The sequence below is a fragment of the Mytilus trossulus genome, chromosome 11 (assembly GCF_036588685.1).
Source record: "Mytilus trossulus isolate FHL-02 chromosome 11, PNRI_Mtr1.1.1.hap1, whole genome shotgun sequence".
NCBI classification, from domain to species: domain Eukaryota; kingdom Metazoa; phylum Mollusca; class Bivalvia; order Mytilida; family Mytilidae; genus Mytilus; species Mytilus trossulus.
The window spans coordinates 47,735,623-47,763,191 of NC_086383.1; the positions used below are offsets into that span (position 1 = coordinate 47,735,623).

At 33.5% G+C, this 27,569-nt stretch overlaps 2 protein-coding genes across 5 annotated transcripts; both read left to right on the forward strand.

Moving 5' to 3' along the window:
• The first annotated feature begins 961 nt into the window (after positions 1–961).
• Positions 962–13,575, forward strand: LOC134691237 (uncharacterized). 4 transcript variants are annotated; one of them, XM_063551613.1, is made up of 5 exons: positions 962–1,268; positions 7,755–8,246; positions 9,465–9,552; positions 11,172–11,365; positions 11,798–13,575. In XM_063551613.1, the coding sequence occupies exons 2-5, from the start codon at positions 7,799–7,801 to the stop codon at positions 12,070–12,072; spliced, it is 1,005 nt and encodes a 334-aa protein (XP_063407683.1). In that variant the 5' UTR covers positions 962–1,268; positions 7,755–7,798; the 3' UTR covers positions 12,073–13,575. The 4 variants fall into 4 exon arrangements, with proteins under 4 accessions (XP_063407683.1, XP_063407684.1, XP_063407682.1 ...); XM_063551614.1 differs by lacking the exon at positions 962–1,268 and adding an exon at positions 2,518–2,542; XM_063551612.1 differs by lacking the exon at positions 962–1,268 and adding an exon at positions 3,661–3,813.
• A 1,844-nt stretch (positions 13,576–15,419) lies between these two features.
• On the forward strand, positions 15,420–24,438 carry LOC134690103 (monocarboxylate transporter 13-like). Its single transcript, XM_063550076.1, has 5 exons — positions 15,420–15,697; positions 17,265–17,500; positions 22,026–22,169; positions 22,484–23,506; positions 24,005–24,438. The coding sequence occupies exons 1-5, from the start codon at positions 15,420–15,422 to the stop codon at positions 24,232–24,234; spliced, it is 1,911 nt and encodes a 636-aa protein (XP_063406146.1). The 3' UTR covers positions 24,235–24,438.
• Positions 24,439–27,569: the final 3,131 nt, after the last annotated feature.

The window sequence follows — 27,569 nt, forward strand, 5'->3', positions numbered from 1 at the left end:
TACTGATTTGTTTTTCGTATATATAATATATATTTTATATAATCATTGTGTATTCTGTTCATTACGTTACAAGTATGACAATAAATATTTGATTATAAAGGGCGATCTTGCAACTGATGATACAGGCAAGAATCGATAATGGGGAGCTATTACATATTTTCATTATTATATTTGTCATACTATATGTATATAGGGTTAAAAATTCAATATTTTTTAATAATTTCATGGTCTTGTGGGAGTAACATAAGTTAATCTTCCTGTCACACAAACCCTTAAATCATATGACATAAGACACCTATTGAACAAAAATTATATTTGATTCAGGTATATGCATATGAAGAGGGTTTAACTAGATTTTTTCAGATCTCGATCCTCTTTTTAAATCTAAATCAGATAGTGCACTTACAAAGCGTACTTAACCCATGACACTGTAGATATGAATCATGCCATTCTACGCTTAATAACAATTGCTGTACCATGCACGTGTAGGTTTCAAATAGCAACACCATGAAAAATACATGATACATATGTGCACTCGTGATTATGAAATTGCTCACGATGAAGTTTGATCAATTATGATTGTTACTCCTCGAAAATACATTGTCAACCTTGGCTTGGCAATGTTTTCACGGGGTAGCAATCTACTCTATCAACCTCTCAGATGTATGCTATTTATATAATGGTGATATCTTTAATATAAGAATAAAGCCTAGCTGAAATTAATCCTATTTAATATATAATGGTGATATATTTAATATAAGAATATAGCCTAGCTGAAATTAAACATAAAACAAAATTAAACATTGGTCAATAGCAAGGATATATGCCTCGGGTTTAAATATTCATAGGACATTACCAAATATTGTCTAACCTCTAAATTAATTCTTCTTGCATCATATGAGTACTAATCTTATTTTTCTCAATCAGGCAAAGAAAATGGAATAAAAACTCAGGAGGCATGACCGGTGGGAAAATAAGAAAACAATAGATTGAACTGGCTAATATTAATATTAATATTGACATGACTAGAGGCGGGAATTAGCAGACGACAATTATGTATACATTTCATTTAATTCAATAACAAAACAAACAAAATAGCGTTTGTCGAAAATAAAACAGTATAAAAAGAGATTTAATATAAACGGACATAAATCAGGTGATTGAAACAGTTGGTTGGTCATTTTATTGCAATTCAATATTTCATGGATACAGAGACGGAATACACCAGTAACGTCGATACCTCACACAAATCAAAACCTGTTTTCAAGGTAAGGAATTATGTGAATACAAATATCGTTTCGGAGATGTTTTACAGAAAAATGAACACTGGGTGACAAAATTTCCATGCAACTGTCGTTAAATGAACATTTATAGATTGACATGACACTGTGTGTAACATTAAAGATATATTTCATTTATAAAGTGTAAAATATTTGTTGATAATTAAAAAGTGGTCTAAGACATCGACTGATACCTATCTATTTTCATAGTAAATGCCTAACAATTTAGATTTTAAATGAATACCCCGTTGAACACAGGCACTCGGCTCAGAATATTCTGTTTCCTATATACCGTTATATAAAGGTGTATAGGATTATTTTTTTTCTGAGACGAGAGTCTGTGCCGTTGATAGTCTTATAAAAGGAGTTTCTTGTAATTATAGATAAGGAAAGTATTGCACCATTGCACACCTGCATGCCATACCTCTATACACATTGTTTTACATTTATTACGAATATTTAACGTATTATTGACAAATAATATTTTATTAAGTGATTGTTAAGCAAGCTAGTTAACTTTTGAGTTTGTTGCCGTATTTTGGCAGATTGTAACATTGGTAAACAATCAACACAGTATCAAGTATATAAAACATTCAATATTTTTGTATATGGGGTGGCATAGAACCAATGTGACCAATATAACGTGATACAAATGTTATATTTCCTATTTTGCGAATTCGGAATTTCAAAATATATCTATAACGGTGAAATTCCGAATTCGCAAAATAGGAAATATAACACAAAGATAAACATTACACAAAAACACACACAGTCCTTATCCTCATCCTTAATAACAAAATACAGAACACTAAGTACTGATTGGAGAGTACTCGCAGTCACCGAATTCTAGTTCAAAGTCAATAACAACAAATAAAAAAAATATCATGTATTTAAGAATAAAATATCAATCAGTACATATCCAACATGCAATGGATTTAGTGTAAAAACGTCATGCATTACACGTAACAGTTTAGGGAAAAGAATGACCTTGTGTTACTTGTTTAAATTTACGACCAGATTGATATTGTTCCAGGCTGTATACTATTAATCATCATTTACAAGTTGTGCAAAGCAAATGTCCAGATAACCCCAGGATTGATGCAATACACATCTGTACTGTTAACGATGAAATAGATAACCAAGGTCAAACTAATATACAAATTGCTGGAAGACTATAATGTTGTAAATGAATATGTCCAGCATACATATAAAGTGTATTCCTCCATCTGTCTAGCATCTGTCTAGCAGACTTTAAATCGAAGGTTTGTTTCAGAAGTTTATATTTTGTTTTAGTACCTGGTGAATCATTGTGACAAATTAAAAGTAGATATAACAACATGGTAAGGTTTGTATGCGCCTTAGTTTGGGTATAGACTCCCTTGCCTCTGTCTGAACCCTCTTGGACAACTAGTCTATGCGAATAACAACTGCTAATATTATGAATACACAACTTAAAGAAAAGATATGAATTGAGTAATGTACTTTTCAAAAGCTATTTATTTATTTAAGAAATGTACAGAGAAATGTTTCCTAACCATATTTGTGTTGTAATAAGCTTGGTGCTGTTAGTTTGGTCCTGTTAGTTTTTTATATTTATGATATGATGTCATGCTTTTGTTGCATCGTATATTTTGTAATAATATGTATTGCCTTACTAAGACTTTAACAAACGCCTTTTGAATTATTTGCCTTTAACAATAGGTATTGCACAAGGCCGTGTTTCCATTGATAAGTTATATAATCTTGATGTAGGAAAAATCTGTTAGTACAATGGCCGACACATGAGTTTGCGACTATTAAATTCAAGGCTTTGGTATTGCTGAAAGATGCTAAGTTTTCTCTTTATAACTCGTTCGTAACAAGTCTAGAACGGACAATTTAGAAGTTGCCATACGGTGTGTATAATATTGCATGACCTGTTGATGCCTATTATAGTATACTTGGGTTGCTGTTTCCTTGAAAACAACCTCACAGTTCATTCATTCATTCATGATATTATATTCGTTTATTGACGTGTTCTTTGCATTTTCTCTGAATATTAACCAAAGTTACAATCACACAGCCAGAGCATACCATTCCGAAGATAGTAATTTTAAATGAGGAAATAATAATACAAAGATAAACATAAATATATGATGTATCCAAGGAATTATACATTTAATATGGTTATACACTATTATTCCCCAATTAACTTACACATACTGTATGTTAAATGTCAAACCATTTAACAGACGCCATTATAAAACCGATTTTGTTATGGTGTCATAAGAAATGTTTCCTGGATTGAAACTTTACAGGACACTAGTGTTTTTCTATGTAAGGGATACGGTATGATATCGTTGTAAACCGTGAGTTCGAAGTTAGTATAAGTAAAAGTTGGGATTGATCAATCTAGTAGTAGTTATACTGTATTGCTAAGGTGACTCTACTTCACACGAACGACGTTATAGGAGTCAACGAGTCACTGAGTTTCTCCTGGAAAAGTTCTTTTGTACATGTGTAACAAAAGAAAAGTGTACATTCATGAGAAAAGGTATGTTACCTTGAATATACCCCTTTTCATGTTTTCTACTGCATGGTCTTATTTTGAAAATGCGTTTACCTTACTTGTTACTCCTGTGCTAATACCCTCCCCCCCGCCCCCCAAAATAAATAAATAAAAAAAATAAAAAAATAAAAAATAACAAGAATGTGTCCAAAGTACACGGATGCCCCACTCGCACTATCATTTTCAGTGTTCCATAGACCGTGAAATTGGGTAAATAATCTAATTTGGTATTAAAATTGGAAAGATCATGTCATAAGCAACATGTGTACTAAGTTTCAAGTTGATTGGACTTCAGCTTCATCAAAAACTACCTTGACCAAAAACTTTAACCTGAAGCGGGACAGACGGACGAACGGACGCACAGAGCAGAAAAAATAATGCCCCTCTACTATCGTAGGTGGGGCTTAAAAAAATCACCCCTTAATAACACGATAACATACATAATAAAGTAAGTAAGTAAGTATGTAATTTTTTTTATTATAGTGACATGTGTAATCACAGTTCAGTAAAGTACTAAAATACATTACATACACAATAAAATACATCCGACCCATTGGGTCTATACGTTACTTTCAAATCATAAAACGTAACTATTTTATCACGGATTTCAAACAAAATAATGAAAAGTAAGATTAAGCTAAATTTAAACTAATTAATTAATAATGAAAAATTCATTAAAAAAAAGTTATTACAAGATCGATTAAGTAAAATTTGAAGTTGAATGCATAATAAATTAATATTTATAAAAAAGAAACAGGAAATATTCAGATTGACCATGAAGTAACCTTATTACGTTTTCATATTACAGTCAATACTGTCAACTACATGATCATAATTGAAATTACAATATGCTGTTTATCAAATGGTTCATGTATACTAGTATAACACTACACGTCTATGCCGGAACGCTTTCACTGTATACTTAGCCAGCTTTCTAGGATAGTTTGTCATCAAAAAGATAATTTTTTCATCGTTAGTCATATTTAGTACTTCATTGCCAGAAAATATATCATTTAAGGTATATTCTCTCAAGTCATTATATAAGGAACAGTGGAGAATAAAGTGACACTCACCCTCCATGGCATTGCTGTTACAAAACTTACACATTAATATTTATCCCCATCATACATTTTTGCATTCCCATATGAGTTTTGTTTAGAAGATTACATAAAGTATGATTTTATAGTAATATATTGACTAAACTGCGAAGTGCAACATTAGAACTCAATATTGAAGTTGGTCGTTTTGACAATATTGTAAGAGAAAATCGTATATATATGTATATGCTGTCATATGAATTGCATTGAAAATGAGTACCATTTTGTTTGAGTATGTCCTGCTTTTAGATCATTGAGGCTACAGTGTTTACCAAAATATTATTGTTCATGGCCAACTAATAGAAAGCTGGTATTTCTTTTACAGGCTACCCAGGGTCTAACTAAAAAATTGTGAAAATTTTATAATGCGGCATGGAAGTTAAGATTACAAATTATCATTGCATAACAGTTGTAATTCTATGCGTATGAACTTATTATGTTGTTCTCTGTTTGTTTGCTGTCATTCATGATAGTAATTATTTTGCTACAGCATTTAACTTTTAAGTTTGACGAATGAATCATATTTGTTTAGGTATACTCTTTAGGTGTAATCAAAGTATGTCTGCCTTAACGTTTTCTTGGACAGGACTTAATATTTAAAAAAAGTTGTTATTAAAACAAATTACCCTCGAGTACAAAACTAATCCAAATTTGTTTTTTTGTTGAATTTTCAAAATATTGCACTTATTTTTTGTTTAGTAATTACAAAAACACATTTTCACGTAAGATAGTTCGAGGGTTTACAGTGTACATGTACATAAAAAATCAAAAAAAAAATCGTAGTTTTAGGGTGAAATACCCCTTTTTCCTGTCCCTAACACTTTTACAGCATTCGTTGTATTTCTTATTTTGAATCAATATACACAACGACATTTTAAAAATTTGAAAGTAAAACATATCAGACTCAACGAGTTGTCTCCAGTTAGTGATTGGCGACATTTTAAAGTATCAAATAAAATTAGGAGTTTTTAAGTCGTAAGTTTTGTCAACAAACACTATTATACCGAGGACATACTGATGATATGAACCGTTAAACATTCGATCTGATATTCACTGAATGACATACAAATGGCCTTATCAGAAATGATTCACTAGATATTGAAATTAAAGTAATTTACTATAGAACGTGATGTGTATTTACAATGTACAATGGGAAAACGGTCACGTGTTATGAAAACTATTCAGTAATTTTAAAACCTTGTATTTTTATTACGACTTTTTAAACTTCTTAACACGTCAACAAAATCGTGTTCAATGATGGAAAACGAGTATACACGTAAAAAGTTATGTAAGAAACTTAAAAAATGTTATTGTGAATAGCATTAAATTTGCAAATAGATCTAAAGTTTTAACTATCAGAATGATAGACACGAAGAAAGGTAAGAACAGATATATTATGCCTATGTTATAAAATTTTGATGTACAAATAATGTCTTCCACATTGAAATGCAAACGGTTTTAAAATCAGTCTTCATTATGATTTGTTTGAAGAAATTTCCAAGTAAACAAGTTTAAATCTAGTTGCACTTGTAGCCATTAGTATGTGCCTGTCATTTATCTTCCATAAAGTAATTTCTCGTTTATTCAGTTAACATCAGCTGGTGTTTTAAAAATAAAAATGCTGCTACCTTTGGTAACTTTAGCTTCTGGCTGTATATACTTTTCAATAAGGTTAAGAGAAATGTCTGAATCCCAGTGACTTAACCGCAGGACTCTGACCTAAACATATATCGAATGTTTAGGATTGTGCTTGGTTTTCATGTGATGAAAACAAAATCTTTCAGCCTGACAGTTTCCTTGATGTCTGCTGCATGCTTTGTTAGTTTATATCATTTTCACTGACCTAGTACACATTGTTGTTCAGGGACCAGATGAAGCCGGCTTCTGGGTCTCGACTGGATTTTCTCGCTGCGTTGAAGACCCATTGGCGACCTTCGGCTGTTTTCGGCTCTTTTGTCAGGTTGTTGTCGCATTTCCCACTTCCATTTTCAATTTTATTAAAGTTGATAAAATATTGTTCTTGTTTTGATTGAAGACTTGATTTATTTATGAATAGAAAAATTTAGAAATAAGACTTTACTTTTGGTTGAAGAATGCCAACCTGGAGACCAGATACCACCAACATGTGGCCGGAGAGTGTTTACTCTCGTCTATGCTACATTATACTAAAAATCTAGCGAAGCTCGTTCATTAAAAGTACTTTTAAGTAGTTGCAATATTTGTCACTGCATATCGGTGAACTGTAAGCGAAGCAATAATATTTAAATGAAGTCAGTATTTAATTGATTGAATGATTTGTCTAACATTTAGTGGATACTATTTCACAGCACGAGAAAACAACAAAAAATAGATAAAAAATACCCCAACAGATAGGTTTTTAAAAAAGGTGCAGGAACGCAGCGTGGCATATTTGGAATTCCACTGGAATATGCGGGTATATTAGATAGGGACATACATTTTGTCTTTCAATAGTTTACCTCAGAGAGTTGTTGCATTATGGTTCTTTACATCGGACTTAACAGACGTGGCTGCTTATTCATACATCCCACAGAATCATTGTTACGAATGCCTCATTTTATAAGGAAATTACTGCCGGAATGAGAAAAGCAGTTGACCATATTTCGATATATCATTCAACCTTTTGTGTCTAGTCAATAGTCGGTCACAGGTTTGATCTAACTCTATTTTGTGTTTATAAGCACACATATTTGTTCCTGATCTTTTTCCAAAAAAAACGAAAGGCAAAACAGCGATATAGAGGACTATTTATTATAATGTAATCAAATAGGAGGAACGTATTTATAAACTTTTATTTTCTTATGTTTGCAGATGACAATTCCCCTAACTCATTAAAAGTACCAGATGAGAAAGAAATGCCTTCAGCAACAGTTAGGCGTAGTAATTCTCAGAGACTAACACCAAAGTTGAAACGGGGCACCAATGTTGGTAGATCAAACAGCTTTAATCTCCTTGCTCGTCCGGTTCGACCCGGAGATAGACTAAATATAGAAAGGTTAAACGCATTTACTCCTCACGAAAATGGGCGAGATCTCGTTTCCGAAGCTTCACGAGAAATTTTGTTAAATGCTATGAAAATGGAATCGCACGTTCACGACATCTTCTTTCCTGGAGAAGACCGGGATCCAGTATTAGACTATGTAGATACACGAGGATTTCCAGTTGAGAAACTCGCGACTGCATTGGTAGCACAGGCAATATCAAGAATTAAAGATACTCATAGATTTCACCAAATGATTGATAAAACAGCTTTAGATGATGTGTTGAGAGACATTTATAATAGCTTACACTGGAAAAAGCTAGGTAAGCAACATTGTTATATTATATTTATTAGGGACGACATATTTCATTTCACTTTAAAATGTACAAAACTAAATATAATTAGAGACCAACTGTTTTCCAAAATTAGTGAAATAGTTCCCTCTTTTTTCAGTATGACTAATGAAGCAAGATTTGAATTTTTGTATTCATGTGTTGAGACTGATATAATTAGAATTATTGTTAAATTTATAAGCGACATGTACATTTCCAGAAATGCTCTATTAAGCACTAAATAACTTTGTGGTACCACCTCCGCATATAATGTTTATAAAGTTGGTATGATATATATATATGTTTGTATGTTTGTGCATAACAAATTTGTATTGTCTTGGTATCAATCCTGTAATTTTGGATTTTAAACCAATAAAAATTACTTAATTACTTACTTACATAGTCTAAGTAATTATGACGTCTTGAAAGGCAATATTGCTTTTGCTAAACGCCTTCCTCTTTGAATGCTTTTTGAATTTTTTTTTTGCGTCGCGCATTCCTCTTGCATATCCTATAATAAAGTAAGCTATAAAAAAGCTCATCCATGAAATAATAAGATACATCCAAAAGATAAAAAAAACACTGCTTGATGTGTGCCAAAATAACCAAAAAAAACAACCAAATAAGATAGAAAGCCCCTGCATTATAGGCTTCTGCTTTGAGACAGGCACACCATCATGTTCAGTTGTGTTTTTTAAAGGGCTCAATTCCACTGTAACATGTGTAACATGGAACAGTGTTGTTAGTTTGAGAAGGGCTTCTCCGATAAGTTACTTACACTTAGTATGCTGTCGTGGAACATTAATTTGTCTATAGCATATCTTATATTCATGTAAACGTGTTAGCCTTGTACCTTCAGTCATGAGTTTTATTTACTATTTTGTGTATTTTATATGTTAGATGTATGATAGTCATTACCGTTTCAACATTTGTATTACACATAAAAAATAAATCCGGCACATATCTGTGTCCACATTTAATGAGAGAATTACTTGCGTTTTTTGCGTCAACCAATTCAAAGCTTTTGAAAACTTTTTTGAAGACAGGATGCATTGCTTTGGTTATTGAAATTGAATTTTAAACCCACAATGCCGATGATTTGTCTAGGTAAACATGTGGTTTGGATAGTCTAAAATAAAGACTCACCAGAGACGCTCTACATCTTCAGAAAATTGAACAAAAACTAAAAGTGCTTCTTTATTTTTACAGGGTTTACATTATATACTTTGTGTTATCCTGATGTAGTTCGAGATAGTAAAACTGGTGTATGTTTGAGAGATTTTATAGAAGATAACGGGTAAGCTGTTTACAAACTTTTACCTGCCAGTACCGTTTATATAAGACTATTCGCAGCTTATATCGTAACGGTAGATTAACAAATTGATAAAACAAAAACAGCAATGAATTAAAAAATATCGAATTCATAAGCAAAACCCTTTTCATAATGAACGCATAGAAGAAACAGCAAAATTAAATAAGGCGTATATTTTTCATGGCCTCTTTGTACATGTATATTTATGTTATTAACTACTTGTTTACATAATTATTATTTCTACTGGTCCTAGTTTTTAACCTTTTTAAAAGTTTGAAATTTTGATTATTGTTATAAAAGTTTCAAAATAGGTAAATAAAGCTTATTGATTGGAACAACGATTAAATTAATAAAGGTAATTTACACGAAATGTATTTGAAGAGTAACACTATCGGGCCATGTAATCATTTAAAGCGTGAGAACAATCTTTAATATTGTTGAAAACAATGTTTTGAACTGATTTGTTTTATTTCACTCATAACGATCTCTTGTAGTTTGTTTTTATACTTAAATAGTCTATACATTAATAAATGTAAAAGATAATATATATTTTATTACACCTATGCAGGGCCCACAGGGGGGCATATAGGGAATACAAGTATCATGAAAAAGAACATTGATTAGCATAGATACATGGAAATTACATACACAATACGTTACAGTTAGACTGTTAAAAAACCTTGTTTTATTGGAAATAATATATCAAAATGAGAAATGAATACATATAACTCATATTGACTGGAATACATTTTATGAACCAGATTGCTTCACAGCTTAAATACTTGATTGTTTAGTATATGCAGGGGAGGATAGGACTAACCCCAAATAAAAAAATATATCTAAACCTCAATGCTGGTAAAGTCTTAACAGAGACTTGCAGAATTAGCGAAAATAAAGATACGGTGATGTGGTGATTACATAAAAGACACCAAAGTAGAGGATCTTAACAATAATTACGATGCCGTATGGATGATCAAAACTATTAACGGTTGTCGTATGGTATAACTTTTAAAATGGTCCATGAATAGGGGAAAATAAATATGATTAAAAAAGAGTGGTGAAAGATGCCAGAGGAAGTCAAACTCATCAATCAAAATAAACTGACAACGCCATGGCTTAAAATGAAAAAGACAAAACAGACAAATAACAGTACACAAGAAACAAGATAGAAAACTAAAGACTGAGCAACAGGAACCCCACCTAAAACTGGGGTTGATCTCAGGTGATCCGGAAGGGTAAGCAGATCCTGCACCACATGTGGCACCCGTCTTGTTGCTCATGTTAGTACAAACCCGGTTAATAGTCTTATTCTGTAGGTCACAGTCATGAAAAGTGAAGGGGATTGTGATAAGAAACATATCCGATATCATCTGTAAAAGGGACAATTAACACGGTCGCACATGAAGTCAGTAAATAACAAAACAGAAATATGGCACACGACAACCAAATAAAATGTTTCTGAATTTGGACAGGCGTGTTTGTTTCATGCATGATTCATTACTACTAAAACTAATGAGTTACTGTACAAACCAAGCTTGCTTGAAGTTTATCTTGTAAACCTTGTCTAAAGAATAAATAAGTTCAGTAATTTATCTTTGTTTTAGGCATGTTTGGGCTGAGCGTCTTCTCGCACATATTATGGAGCCACGATGGACAAAACATTGGATGTTTAAAATTGTCCGAGGACAATATTCTGATGAAGACTATAACAAGGAAATGAATGCATTGTTTGTGAAGCTTCATTTACTAGACCCTCAGACTGTCATACCAGCTTTCCAGTTTCTCTTAAACCAGAAAGGTACACATAATGCACTCAATCAATAGTATTATTATTGTTAACTAAACGCTTGACTTATTGAGTTAGACGCAGAATATGTATACAGCATGAATGAAAACCAGGCAAATTTAACACTGACGTTAAGATCTTCAGTGTCAGTGTTTTAATGTTTTGAAAAAACTGACCACAAAGCAAAAACCGGTGAAGTGAGACAATATAAATAATTAAGGTATTATTGATATTTTATAATGAACACAGGCAGCCAGGAGACGTTAATTAATATGTAGACTTGTAGTTAAATATAGAAATTGAGGTTTAACATCACTAGTATATTAGATACACATATCTCCACAATACATAAGAGTTACATTCTTGACTGATAAAAGATATTTTTTTATTTAAAGTAGGGATTGATTGTTCCTAAAAATTATTTTAATTATGATATTTTTTCAGCTTTGCCAGTAGTGAATTTAGAATTGGCAACCAGGAATTATTTAGGTGGACCGTTTGATTGTGCTTTAATTGAAAGTAACGTTTTATGTGCTGAAGAGAAAGAAACATTGCCAGTAAATACTTCACGACTTTCTCTTTCTGAGGTAGAAATGTATTTCGGGACTGAAGTAGACGATTTCATAGTAACTGATTGTCGGAATATTGGAGTCTGGAGTGGCAAGAGACCAGAAAACCAGAAACGATCAAAACCTTCAGAACGATGCTCTGTCATGTGAACGATGTTCTGTCATGTGAATGATGTTCTGTCATGTGAATGATGTTCTGTCATGTGAATGATGCTCTGTCATGTGAAGGTTGTAATTGAAATGAATAGTATTTTGTTATGTTTGAACAAAAATGTTCGAAGATAGTAAAAACCGTTATTGATGTTCTAGCCTATCACGAACATATTTTTGCAAGTTTACCATTGTTCAAATTACGTAATGTCACCCCTTCATAACTTACTAAAAATATATATATGGATTTTGTTCATTGTTGAAGTTAACCAGTGATTATTTTTACATCATAATATTTGATCCTTGGTGGACAGTTGTCTCACTGGCAATCATAATTATAACACATCTTCTTATTTGTATATACATTGTAGAATTGTCAGTATTCAGCTTTTCTGGTGTTATACATGTGTTAATTAGACCGTATTTATTTGAGGCAAAATGATATTGTTAATAATGAACAATTAAAATCACATTTTGCTAAAGATGTACTCACACTTATGAAGGTTCACAGTCATGTAGGTGTATTTATTTAGTAGTGGTATGCACTGGTATAATGTCACATAAATGATGAAAATAAGTACATAATGATATGTACAAAAAGTTTCTTTTTCAAAAACGGAAATTAAGTGGATTTCATATTCATTATTCCTTATATGAAAAAAGTGCCACATTGTAAAATGAGCGGCATTTTTTTTTATTTGCTATACACCTTTGTCTTAATCATTTTTTTTCAAATGAATTTCGAATAAAAAACTATATTTATGGAAATGTGTACCATTTAATTTTAAGAAAGAGTTTATTACTGTCTCAATTTGGAAAACCAATGAAGTGAGGTTTAATACTTAAGATGTGAATACTAGAAAGCAATACACATATTCCAACAGGCCTTTTCTGTGAGTAATAAAAAGCAGTTATACATGTACATACACTCTACATAGCTTTAACTTGTCAGTTCACCTAGCCGGAAAGATCCAAGCGAACTTTTCTCATCACTTGGAGGTCCGTCGTCGTCCGTTAATGTCTTCTAAAATCTCCCATGTAACTAGTGGATAAAATTCAACCAAAAGTTTATATTTAATGCCATTTTTGTAAAATCATTATAGACTCTGCCTTCAAAAGCCGATATGTTTATATCTTTTTTGTGTGTGTTTTTGATAAGAAGGTAAAGATGAAATATACTATAAGAAATGATTAGCAATACAAGTTCAACAAGAAGAGAATTTTGTCACGAATTCTATTCTTGTTCTACAATACTTGAGAGAAACCATTGTTGAAGGTGCACATAGATCTAGGTGAGCGACACAATCTTATAAGAGCCTCTTGGCTTTAGAATGGAAATGTTTATCGAACTAGGGGCACTGATAACTACAAAAGAACAAATACCCATGTAGGTAGCATTTCACATTTTGTCTCTTTAATAGTGCAATTTATTGTATATATTCTATTTTTTTCATGTTACAATTGTCTTTAAATTAATGATATAAAAAGATGAAACCTTTTAAATGTTGTTTTATTTTCATCGCTCAGTTATGGAATAAATTGAGGCAAGCTTAAGAATGGTTAACCAATGTTCAAATCTCATAAATAGATTTTTATTCGACCGCCTCGAGAGCGGGAGGCCGGTTGTGGGTTCGAACTCTGACCGGGTCAACCATAATATTTTAGAATTGGTATGTGCTGCTTCTCTGCTAAGCACACGGCATTAAGGAGTAAGTTGTTGACTTGGATTCAAAATAATGTGTGTAGTTATGGTAACTTGTTGTCCTGTGGACGTTTATCTTGTAGACGAGTAGTTAAAATCCCGCCCATCGTGTCGGTCTAATACACATCAGTGTTCGTCCTGAATATGTATTTTAATTTACCGCTGTACGTTAAGTAGCCATCATCAATATAAATTGTGTAAGCAGACAAATCAAGATGACAAACAGAATATCATTTTCGAAATAAATCTAGACCAGGTGCATGTACAGGGTAAGCGCCTCCTATCATGCATCACCTGTCATGAAAATCCACAAACGGAAATACACTCGGTTCAATTATAGATTGACTACTATTCTGCTATCTGAATATCTGAGACTGCAAAAATATGTCTCATACAAAGATCTATGGTAGATACGGGGAGGTGATGTTTTGCATTGCCTTCTTAAGAAAGCCGACGCAAACGCCAACAAGTCTGGTAAGGAACTTACATATAGAAATCGGTTAAATGTTTGATACTTCACTGAACGAAAATGTACTTCATCATTATTGCAGTTTATTGCAATTGTTACCATGCGCTAACACATAAAAGTGTTTTACTTTAGGTAGTCGATGTAATTAAGCCGTATAGTCAAAGGATTAAGACCAAACCACTTTAGGTAATGCAAAGCCAACGAAATTATGTCAACTCGCTGCAGGTAAGGCATACTTGTAACTAAGGTACAATGTTTAAGGTAATTGGACAAATGTTATTGACTATTCCTCACCGAGAGCGATTTGACCATGCATTGACTACGCTTAACCGTAAATCGTAGTCAATCTTCACCGAGAGTGATTTGACCATGCATTGACTACGCTTTACGGTCAATGCATGGTCAAATCGCTCTCGGTGAGGAATAGTCAATAAAATTTGTCCAATCGCTTTAGGTAAGGCGTAGTCAATGTTATGAGGCTAAATTGCTCAGGTAATGCGAAGTACATAAGATGAGGCCAACTCGTTCCAGGTAAGGCGTAGCCTAAATCTCTTTGGGTTAGGTGTGGTAAATGTAATCAGGCCAAATCTATCAGGTAAGGCAAAGTCCACGTAGTGAGGTCAAACCGCTCTAGGTAAGGCGTAATAACCTATGTACAAATACTTGAAGAGCTATAAGACAAAAAGATACACACAAAAAAAACTTACGCCTATTGTATAGATACTCGAGGAGCAATAATACCAAAAGATACACAAAAGAAAACTGACAGACCAGAATGTACAAATACTTGAGGAGCTATAAAACCAAAAGATACATAAATGCAAAATTACAGCATATGATGTACAAATACTTGAGGAGCTATAAAACCAAAAGATACATAAATGCAAAATTACAGCATATAATGTACAAATACTTGAAGAGCTATAAGACCTAAAAAATAATTGCCCAATCCATCTAGTTTGATTTAGTGTTAGCTTGGTATATACGTTAGCTAGTTTTATATTTTGTCAATGGTACAACCTTGAAGGTTAAATTAACTAATGTCATAATTTACATAATCATATCATCTTTATATGCGATATCACGATTTCTTTTTCGTACACATCTAACAATGTTTAAGAGACGATACTTAAAAATGTTTTCGTAAAAGATATTGGAAAGACATACAGAGAACAAATGGATAACACCGCAGAAGAAAAGGAGCGTTGCAGTAATGATGAAATTAAGCAAATGTTCCGAAATAAATTGGAGATCGTTCTCAAAATTGACGATACCAACGTATATGACAATAAGGAAAGTGATGTATCAAATGCTACCACAGTTCATGATCCTGCGAGTGTATCCAACCAACTGAAAAATATTTCACAGTATACGTTAGATAACGTGGATTCTTCCAACAAAGAACGGGGAACAGATGGGGGAACGGACAACCTACAATCCTATAGAGGTTCAAGGTTGGTGCACCGTTTACAATACCCCATCCCCCCTTTTCCAACAAAGAAAGACAAGAAAAAAACAACCAAACAAAACAAACCAACCGATTTTGTCTTGTAAATATCTGAATTCATATGCGGCAAAGGACCACCGATGATAGATACAGGTAGAATTTTTGTATTACATTCGTACTACGGAAGCGTATTAGGGACATAAATTTTGACGAATCAATTCAAGTTTACGATGTATATGACTCTCCGCTTGACTGTGAATATGGTAATCGCAAACGTATAAATACTGAGGAAAAGTCGAAATTTCGAGTTTTAGAAAAGTATAAGCCATTTTGTTTATATACATATTAGACATATAAGTAAATTATCATTTAAAATCATCAAAAACTATCTTAATTCGTTATTGAAAAACAGTTTAAGCATGTCATGTATTCAGTTTGCTCCGTTCTTTTACGTCAATTTAATAGTGTGTTTATTTATGCGAACGGCAAATATTTGCCTCCACCTAGAGCGCTTCATTCCAAAAGAATTGCCGTATCTGTCCTATCAAAATCGAAATAATTCATGGGGGCTTGAATATATCTAGATTTTACCACGGGTTGTGCCTTTATGCCGATATTTTACCCCTCGCTATCGCTCAGGGTAAAGTATTTGTCATAAAGGGACAACCCGTGGTAAAATCACAATACATTCAAGCCCCCATCAATTATTTCTTAATTAACTGTTTACAAAATTTGGAATTTTTGAAATACTAAGGCTTTTCAACCTCAGGCATATATTACCAGTACTTCGGTACTGGCATGAAAATACGGATTTTTTTGTGTTATTAAAACTTGCTGTTACAAAATATTAGAAATTATTTTAAATTAAGGACTGTATCTCCCTCATGCAAAGCTCTGATTCCTTTCACGGATTTGGCTTTACTTTTTGGACCTTTTGAATTGTAGGTCTTCATCTTTTATATAAGCTTTGGATTTCAAATATTTTGGCCACGAGCATCACTGAAGAGATGTCGAAATGCGCATCTGGTGCAAGCAAATTGGTACCGTTAATACTATTACCTTAGTTGTATTTTGCAAAACTTTTAGGAATTTTGGTCCTCAATGCTTTGTTCTTTATTTGGCCTTTTTAACTTATTTGGATTCGAGCGTTCGATGAGTCTTTTGTATAAAAAACGCGCGTCTGGCCTAAATACAAAATTTAATACTGGTATCTATGATGAGTTAATTTTCAACATTTTGGGACAAGAAAATTGTTTTTCAAACTATATAAGTAGGAATTTATCCATTGAGGTAGTTGGGTACAAATCAGAATACAAATATTTTTTTTAACAGTTTGCCAATATGTAGCTCATATCATGCTTTTTTCAAGAATATGATAAGTAGTGTGAGTCATGTGGTGTTTTTTTCAAGTGACAGGCTGTTCAATATTGGCAGATTGTGTATGAATGGTGCTAATCCGGAAATCATGAAATCTTCATTAAAATCTAGACAGGAACTGACTTTTATTCCTTTTAAAATGTGTGTTTCTGCTATTAATATATGCATATTCTGTTGTACATATCATAATTTTGTAGACTTGGTGATAAAGAGCACGATGACAGTAACCTTGAAAAAGATGAAATAGCAGGAAACAAAACAGATTACCAAAAATGGTGCATTTTGTTTGGAGGATTTTTTAGCTTTGTATTGGTAGCTGGGTTTCCGTTCAATATGTCTGTGCTGTATGTAGAATGGTTACAAGAATTTGGAAAATCAAATTCAGAAACAGCATTAGTGCAGTCTGTGTGTACAGGAATGTTCATGACTGGAGGTAACATTGAATAAAAAATAAACGTTAGCAATCATCTGTTTTCTGCACCAGTTCTACAAAAAGTCAATAACGGTCTAAATTTGAACAGAAAAGCAGTATTTAAAATGTTCAAATTTTATTTAGCACGATGCATGAATCTATCTTAGAACAGACAGACCAAATAAATAATGCTTACATTTTTTTGACGCTGGCAATTTCTAAAAGTTACCTGATTTTCAACAATCACATACCTTTAATTGTTTAGTTTAAGGTTTTAACACCATTACGTTAAATTTTCGAACATGTGGCTTTATCCCAAATGCCTGCATAAAAAAAACCATATGTTTTATCTTCGAATACACATTCTTTGGTGAAAATTTTAGTAGACAATTTGAAAATTTGCAATTGCTGTCTCTAAAAGCAATATATTAATCTAATTGAAAAATGTTAATAAAATCAACGGTACCAATTTTGTTGCACCAGATGCGCATTTCGACAATACATGTCTCTTCAGTGATGCTCGTGGCCAAAATATTTGAAATCCAAAGCATATATAAAAGATGAGGAGCTATAATTCAAAAGGTCCAAAAAGTATAGCCAAATTCGTGAAAGGAATCAGAGCTTTGCATGAGGGAGATACATTCCTTAATTTATAATAATTTCTAATATTTTGTAACAGCAAATTTTAATAACACAAAAAATCCGTATTTTCATGCCAGTACCGAAGTACTGGCTACTGGGCTGGTGATACCCTCGGGGACTAATAGTCCACCAGCAGAGGCATCGACCCAGTGGTAGTAATAAAATCAACGGTACCAATTTTGTTGCACCAGATGCGCATTTCGACAATACATGTCTCTTCAGTGATGCTCGTGGCCAAAATATTTGAAATCCAAAGCATATATAAAAGATGAGGAGCTATAATCCAAAAGGTCCAAAAAGTATAGCCAAATTCGTGAAAGGAATCAGAGCTTTGCATGAGGGAGATACATTCCTTAATTTATAATAATTTCTAATATTTTGTAACAGCAAATTTTAATAACACAAAAAATCCGTATTTTCATGCCAGTACCGAAGTACTGGCTACTGGGCTGGTGATACCCTCGGGGACTAATAGTCCACCAGCAGAGGCATCGACCCAGTGGTAGTAATAAAATCAACGGTACCAATTTTGTTGCACCAAATGCGCATTTCGACAATACATGTCTCTTCAGTGATGCTCGTGGCCAAATTATTTGAAATCCAAAGCATATATAAAAGATGAGGAGCTATAATCCAAAAGGTCCAAAAAGTATAGCCAAATTCGTGAAAGGAATCAGAGCTTTGCATGAGGGAGATACATTCCTTAATTTATAATAATTTCTAATATTTTGTAACAGCAAATTTTAATAACACAAAAAATCCGTATTTTCATGCCAGTACCGAAGTACTGGCTACTGGGCTGGTGATACCCTCGGGGACTAATAGTCCACCAGCAGAGGCATCGACCCAGTGGTAGTAATAAAATCAACGGTACCAATTTTGTTGCACCAGATGCGCATTTCGACAATACATGTCTCTTCAGTGATGCTCGTGGCCAAAATATTTGAAATCCAAAGCATATATAAAAGATGAGGAGCTATAATCCAAAAGGTCCAAAAAGTATAGCCAAATTCGTGAAAGGAATCAGAGCTTTGCATGAGGGAGATACATTCCTTAATTTATAATAATTTCTAATATTTTGTAACAGCAAATTTTAATAACACAAAAAATCCGTATTTTCATGCCAGTACCGAAGTACTGGCTACTGGGCTGGTGATACCCTCGGGGACTAATAGTCCACCAGCAGAGGCATCGACCCAGTGGTAGTAATAAAATCAACGGTACCAATTTTGTTGCACCAGATGCGCATTTCGACAATACATGTCTCTTCAGTGATGCTCGTGGCCAAATTATTTGAAATCCAAAGCATATATAAAAGACGAGGAGCTATAATCCAAAAGGTCCAAAAAGTATAGCCAAATTCGTGAAAGGAATCAGAGCTTTGCATGAGGGAGATACATTCCTTAATTTATAATAATTTCTAATATTTTGTAACAGCAAATTTTAATAACACAAAAAATCCGTATTTTCATGCCAGTACCGAAGTACTGGCTACTGGGCTGGTGATACCCTCGGGGACTAATAGTCCACCAGCAGAGGCATCGACCCAGTGGTAGTAATAAAATCAACGGTACCAATTTTGTTGCACCAGATGCGCATTTCGACAATACATGTCTCTTCAGTGATGCTCGTGGCCAAAATATTTGAAATCCAAAGCATATATAAAAGATGAGGAGCTATAATCCAAAAGGTCCAAAAAGTATAGCCAAATTCGTGAAAGGAATCAGAGCTTTGCATGAGGGAGATACATTCCTTAATTTATAATAATTTATAATATTTTGTAACAGCAAATTTTAATAACACAAAAAATCCGTATTTTCATGCCAGTACCGAAGTACTGGCTACTGGGCTGGTGATACCCTCGGGGACTAATAGTCCACCAGCAGAGGCATCGACCCAGTGGTAGTAATAAAATCAACGGTACCAATTTTGTTGCACCAGATGCGCATTTCGACAATACATGTCTCTTCAGTGATGCTCGTGGCCAAAATATTTGAAATCCAAAGCATATATAAAAGATGAGGAGCTATAATCCAAAAGGTCCAAAAAGTATAGCCAAATTCGTGAAAGGAATCAGAGCTTTGCATGAGGGAGATACATTCCTTAATTTATAATAATTTCTAATATTTTGTAACAGCAAATTTTAATAACACAAAAAATCCGTATTTTCATGCCAGTACCGAAGTACTGGCTACTGGGCTGGTGATACCCTCGGGGACTAATAGTCCACCAGCAGAGGCATCGACCCAGTGGTAGTAATAAAATCAACGGTACCAATTTTGTTGCACCAGATGCGCATTTCGACAATACATGTCTCTTCAGTGATGCTCGTGGCCAAAATATTTGAAATCCAAAGCATATATAAAAGATGAGGAGCTATAATCCAAAAGGTCCAAAAAGTATAGCCAAATTCGTTAAAGGAATCAGAGCTTTGCATGAGGGAGATACATTCCTTAATTTATAATAATTTCTAATATTTTGTAACAGCAAATTTTAATAACACAAAAAATTCGTATTTTCATGCCAGTACCGAAGTACTGGCTACTGGGCTGGTGATACCCTCGGGGACTAATAGTCTACCAGCAGAGGCATCGACCCAGTGGTAGTAATAAAATCAACGGTACCAATTTTGTTGCACCAGATGCGCATTTCGACAATACATGTCTCTTCAGTGATGCTCGTGGCCAAAATATTTGCAATCCAAAGCATATATAAAAGATGAGGAGCTATAATCCAAAAGGTCCAAAAAGTATAGCCAAATTCGTGAAAGGAATCAGAGCTTTGCATGAGGGAGATACATTCCTTAATTTATAATAATTTCTAATATTTTGTAACAGCAAATTTTAATAACACAAAAAATCCGTGTTTTCATGCCAGTACCGAAGTACTGGCTACTGGGCTGGTGATACCCTCGGGGACTAATAGTCCACCAGCAGAGGCATCGACCCAGTGGTAGTAATAAAATCAACGGTACCAATTTTGTTGCACCAGATGCGCATTTCGACAATACATGTCTCTTCAGTGATGCTCGTGGCCAAAATATTTGAAATCCAAAGCATATATAAAAGATGAGGAGCTATAATCCAAAAGGTCCAAAAAGTATAGCCAAATTCGTGAAAGGAATCAGAGCTTTGCATGAGGGAGATACATTCCTTAATTTATAATAATTTCTAATATTTTGTAACAGCAAATTTTAATAACACAAAAAATCCGTATTTTCATGCCAGTACCGAAGTACTGGCTAATGGGCTGGTGATACCCTCGGGGACTAATAGTCCACCAGCAGAGGCATCGACCCAGTGGTAGTAATAAAATCAACGGTACCAATTTTGTTGCACCAGATGCGCATTTCGACAATACATGTCTCTTCAGTGATGCTCGTGGCCAAAATATTTGAAATCCAAAGCATATATAAAAGATGAGGAGCTATAATCCAAAAGGTCCAAAAAGTATAGCCAAATTCGTGAAAGGAATCAGAGCTTTGCATGAGGGAGATACATTCCTTAATTTATAATAATTTCTAATATTTTGTAACAGCAAATTTTAATAACACAAAAAATCCGTATTTTCATGCCAGTACCGAAGTACTGGCTACTGGGCTGGTGATACCCTCGGGGACTAATAGTCCACCAGCAGAGGCATCGACCCAGTGGTAGTAATAAAATCAACGGTACCAATTTTGTTGCACCAGATGTTAATATGCATGAGAATAAAATAAACACTCTTAAATATTCGAATACCAGTAAGTGCAAACCAATATTCCGATTTGTTATCTGTAAGTGGACAAATACAGGGGAATTTGCCTTACTTTTTACTAGTGATTTAATTTTTGTGCACCATATATATAACGTCTTGAAATTCAAATACACGTTATGTATCCATGCTATTTGGTTTTTAATTTCAGGCTTTTTCTCTGGTACACTTGTAACAAAATATGGTCCTCGAAAGTGTGGAATAATTGGAGGATTTTTGTCGGCACTTGGTATCGGATTGGCGTTCATTGCTTCCAGCATAGTCTATCTTGTTCTATTCATTGGATTGATCACTGGTTTGTATTTTCTAAAGCAGGTGTAAATTAAAACAATCAATAATAAAAACAATAAAAAATTACGAACATATTTCACCATGCCGCAAAAAAGAAGAAATAATACAATATGTTGTCAAATACTATGTTTTACCGTTAGCACGTCTACTGTAATATGAGAAAGCCACACAAAATGGTAACTTCTTTGCGTTTTTGAAAATACCAGAATATCTAAGATGACGAACATTTATTTTATTTGTACATGGTCATTGAAAAAATACCCCATAGGAACACGTACAACAATATTTTCCTTACTCTTTAAAAATATATATTTGTAGGTTCCGGTTTCTCGCTGTGTTATATAAGTGCGTCTACAGTTGTTGGAATGCATTTCAAAGGAAAACAAAAAATACTGGCACTGGCATTTGTTTCCTTTGGTTCAGGTATTGGTGGATCCCTCTTCCCCGTTATTCTCGAAATTCTCATCTCGAGATTTGGATGGCGAGGATCTCTGCTCATTATTGCTGGACTCATGCTACATCTCGTTGCCATGGGGATAAGTTATACTGTTCCTCTGAAGTATAATCGTAGTAGAAGAAATAGTATTGCACGAAGATCCAACATCATTAATGAAGGTAACAGTGTCACGTTACCACGATATGACGTAACAAGTAAAGAAAGCCAAACTTATAACCAGAAAGGGCCAGGTATGAAAAGCGATCAAACTAATTCGAATATCAAAATATTAGGCTCAGACGAAAACAAACCGAATCAAACTGCTGTCAGTTCTTCGGACCAAAGACGTAGATCTCTGTACGAATTTTCCAAACTTAGACGTAGATCACTATACGAAGTTGAGGAAGACGATGACTTAAACCAAACTTTTGCGTCCATCTTTAAAGACATTATAACGAACAAACTTTTTATGGGATACGCATTTTCAATAGCGATAAGTTTAGCTTCGATTAACGCTACGCTAATTTTCTTCATTGATTATTTTGAATCCAAAGGAATTCGAAGACAAGATGCGTTGAAAATTTATCTTCTTATGAATCTAACAAATTCTTTTTTCCGTCTATTTCCTGGACTTTTAAAACAAGCACCTCATATAAGTGTTTTATCCATTCCATCGGCATGTACACTCATATCATCTATTTCTTTATTATTATTTACTTTTGTCGGATCTTCAATTGTTCTAAATACTATGGTAGCCTGTATGTTTGGGATTGGGATGGGTGGTATGGTGACAGTCATGGCAGTGTCTATAGTGAAGCTGATTGGTCAAACTAATTATTCTGCTGGGCTTGGAGTATCAATGACGATTGTAGGAATATTTAATACAGCTGCCGGACCACTCTCAGGTACGTTTTTGTTTTCATTATTATGGATCAATGTTATGGGTAAATTTGTCGCTATTCTTAAAATTGAAAGAATTGTTAATTGGTTTCATTCATATAGATTTCACGTAACATATGAAAACACTGAGTAAGGTTTAACGATTACTTAATTGGACAATGGAAACTCTACGAATCTTAACCTATGTAGAAAAATGTATTTGTGCGGAGCCAGAAAATGCGCTTTCAGTGGTATTTACAAAAACAGTAAACGTATATACAAATATGGCTTACTAAACAAAACAAAAATGAACGGTTCTAATTGTACCACTGAGTATTTATAGAGACTGTATTTTTTTACCATCCATAGATTAGGCAAGTACAGATGATCGACATGTGTTTAAATAAAATTAAGCTATCATAACAATAGAAACTTTATTTTAAATTTGATGGAATATTGAAACAAAATGTAACAGATTTTGAAAGTTGCATTTTTACAAATATGAAGTTAATTTTGTATTCCAGGATACCTTCGTGATATATCAGGAAATTACAACACATCGTTTTTTTGTTTGTCAGTCGTCTTATTTATAGCATCAGTATCGTTTTTCGTAACCATGGTTTGCAGATACTACCATATACATGACAGAGGTTCTAGATTTGACTTTGAATTTATCATAACAAAAAAATCAAGAAGAACAAGCCTAGTTCCATGGAGACGGAAGTCTGTCACTATATCCAGTGTTCATTTGTGACTAACTGAAAGAAATAAAAATTGAAGTAAACGATGGCAACTTTAATAAGACTTCTCAATACAAAAACAATTGACAACCAAAAGTCTGGAGCAGTTTTGAGTTTCGAGTTTTACTTTTATATTTACCAACCATGTATATGTTTTGTGTTGATTTATAAAGATTAGATAAAATGAAAATAAAACTATTTCCAACGAACTTTCATAAAATACGATGTAGTTCAACCTACAGTGAATCTGCAATAAACATCTTATACATCCGACCTAAACATTGTGAAAACTAATGTGTAAGTAAATGATTGCTTACCGTGTTAAAGCATTTAAATGATCTTATTTTGCATATATCATTACAAACCAGTTACGAGAAGGTACAAATACATATAAAACATAACAATAAGGTTTATACTACGAAAATATTTTCCTCAAGGCCAACTGGTTTCTTGACCGGAATTCGACCTGAAAAAAGGTCTCGAGACAATGTAGCTCATACATAATACAACCCCCATTTTAGGAACCATAATAAATACCCCCGTACTATCCACCCTAAAATATCTTATTTGAAACATAAATGTACGAAATACATTGATGCTTTCATTCATATGTATCTAGATCACTGCACTAGAAACTTATAACACTGATCCATTTAACATGGTAGTCGTTTCCGTATTTAGATTTTTTTTTTAGAAAAATACATACAGGTCATGTTTTTCTGTTTTACGTTTGATGACGTACATTTTTTATTATTATTTTTAAATGTAAAGACGTCCTTGCTCAGCAGTATTTTTTTTATACGTTTCCAAAACAAAACACGCCTGTACATAAAACTAGAGGCTCTAAAGAGCCTGTGTCGCTCACCTTGGTCTATGTGAATATTAAACAAAGGAAGCAGATGGATTCATGACAAAATTGTGTTTTGGTGATGGTGATATGTTTGTACATCTTACTTTACTGAACATTCCTGCTGCTTACAATTATCACTATCTATAATGAACTTGGCCCAGTAGTTTCTGTGGAAAATGTTACCGGTAGTAAAAATATACAAATTTTATGAAAATTGTTTAAAATTGACTATAAAGGACAATTACTCCTTAGGGGATCAATTGACCATTTTGGTCATGTTGACTTATTTGTAAATCTTACTTTGCTGAACATTATTGCTGTTTACAGTTTATCTCTATCTATAATAATATTCAAGATAATAACCAAAAACAGCAAAATTTCCTTAAAATTACCAATTCAGGAACAGCAACCCAACAACGGGTTCTCTGATTCATCTGAAAATTTCAGGGCAAATAGATCTTGACCTGATAAACAAGTTTACCCCGTGTCAGATTTGCTCTAAATGCTTTGGTTTTTGAGATATAAGTAAAAAACTGTGTTTAACCTCTATGTTCTATTTTTAGCCATGGTGGCCATCTTGGTTGGTCTGGGGGGGGGGGGGGGGGGTCATGCCACACATTTTTAAAACTTGATACCCCAAAGATGATTGTAGCCAAGTTTGGATTAATTTGGCCAAGCAGTTTCAGAGGAGATTATTTTTGTAAATGATATATAAAATTTACGAAAAATGGTTAAAAATTGACTTAAAAGGGCAATAACTCCTAAAGGGGTCAACTGACCATTTTGGTCATGTTGATTTATTTGTAAATCTTACTTTGCTTAACATTATTGCTGTCTACAGTTTATCTCTATCTATAATAATATTCAAGATAATAACCAAAAACAGCAAAATTTCCCTAAAATTACCAATTCAGTGGCAGCAACCCAACAACGGGTTGTCCGATTCATCTGAAAATTTCAGGGCAGATAGATCTTGACCTTATAAACAATTTTACTTCATGTCAGATTTGCTCTGAATGCTTTGGTTTTTGAGTTATAAGTAAAAAACTGCGTTTTACCCCTATGTTCTATTTTTAGCCATGGTGGCCATCTTGGTTTGTTTGGCGGGTCACGCCACACATTTTATAAACAAGATACCCCAATGATGATTGTGGCCTAGTTTGGTTTAATTTGGCCCAGCAGTTTCAGAGGAGAAGATTTTTGTAAAAGATATATAAAATTTACGAAAAATGGTTAAAAATTGACTTAAAAGGGCAATAACTCCTAAAGGGGTCAACTGACCATTTTGGTCATGTTGATTTATTTGTAAATCTTACTTTGCTTAACATTATTGCTGTCTACAGTTTATCTCTATCTATAATAATATTCAAGATAATAACAAAAACAGCAAAATTTCCCTAAAATTACCAATTCAGTGGCAGCAACCCAAAAACGGGTTGTCCGATTCATCTGAAAATTTCAGGGCAGATAGATCTTGACCTGATAAACAATTTTACCCCTGTCAGATTTGCTCTAAATGCTTTAGTTTTTGAGTTATAAGCAAAAAACTGCGTTTTACCCCTATGTTCTATTTTTGGCCATGGCGGCCATCTTGGTTTGTTTGACGGGTCACGCCACACATTTTTTAAACTAGATACCCCAATGATGATTGTGGCCAAGTTTGGTTTAATTTGGCTCAGTAGTTTCAGAGGAGAAGATTTTTGTAAAAGTTAACGACGACGGACGACGACGACGGATGACGACGACGACGACGGACGACGGACGCCAAGTGATGAGAAAAGCTCACTTGGCCCTTCGGGCCAGGTGAGCTAAAAAAAAGTGTACTCGAATTTCTCTTTTCGATGTCATTATTGCCCATTTTAATCTTCCCCCCTCCCTCTTCAACAAACATAAAACTGTTGCCGCGGGCAAATTTATCATCGAAAAGTCCATGGTTTTTTTTTTTATCATTTTGTGGATTTTTTCCGGCCGAATTGATGCTCATACACAAAAATATCCACATGTAGCGCATCACCAAAATCGACTGCTTTGTGAAAGTTTTCTTTACTTTAAAATATACAAATATCTCAAAGCTTATATTCTATAATTAACTATATACTAGATATACTAGTCTATGCAGATATATTATTGTGAAGGATAATGCAACTTTGATGCCAACATTGCTCAACATTAGAAAAGAATGATCGTCTGGAGAAAATACAAAAATTGTCCATTAGGGTTTATTAAATTTATTATACAAACTTTATTTCTACCATCTGACACTAAAACATAGTTTGTTATCCAACAATCAATTATCTCAAAGCAATCTTTACATATTGTTTTAAAAGATTTTACATTTATAAATGACACGAATTTCACCGTTCATGGATGCTTTCTGTTTCTTTTATTTATCAACAAATTCAAGGTATCTTTTACATACATTAAATTTTCTACCTCATAATAATTTTTCTCAACTGAATTTGACAAAACCTTTTGGAATTTCGAGTCCTCAATTTTGTA

Excerpts from the sequence above, each read along its gene's own strand:
- LOC134691237 (XM_063551611.1), top strand. Across the intron at positions 8,247-9,464 it reads CTTACACTGGAAAAAGCTAG|GGTTTACATTATATACTTTG; the intron begins GTAAGCAACATT and ends TTATTTTTACAG. Across the intron at positions 9,553-11,171 it reads GATTTTATAGAAGATAACGG|GCATGTTTGGGCTGAGCGTC; the intron begins GTAAGCTGTTTA and ends TCTTTGTTTTAG.
- LOC134690103 (XM_063550076.1), top strand. The coding sequence starts at position 15,420 with ATGGATAACACCGCAGAAGAAAAGGAGCGTTGCAGTAATGATGAAATT. Across the intron at positions 17,501-22,025 it reads AGGAATGTTCATGACTGGAG|GCTTTTTCTCTGGTACACTT; the intron begins GTAACATTGAAT and ends TTTTAATTTCAG. Across the intron at positions 23,507-24,004 it reads AGCTGCCGGACCACTCTCAG|GATACCTTCGTGATATATCA; the intron begins GTACGTTTTTGT and ends TTTGTATTCCAG.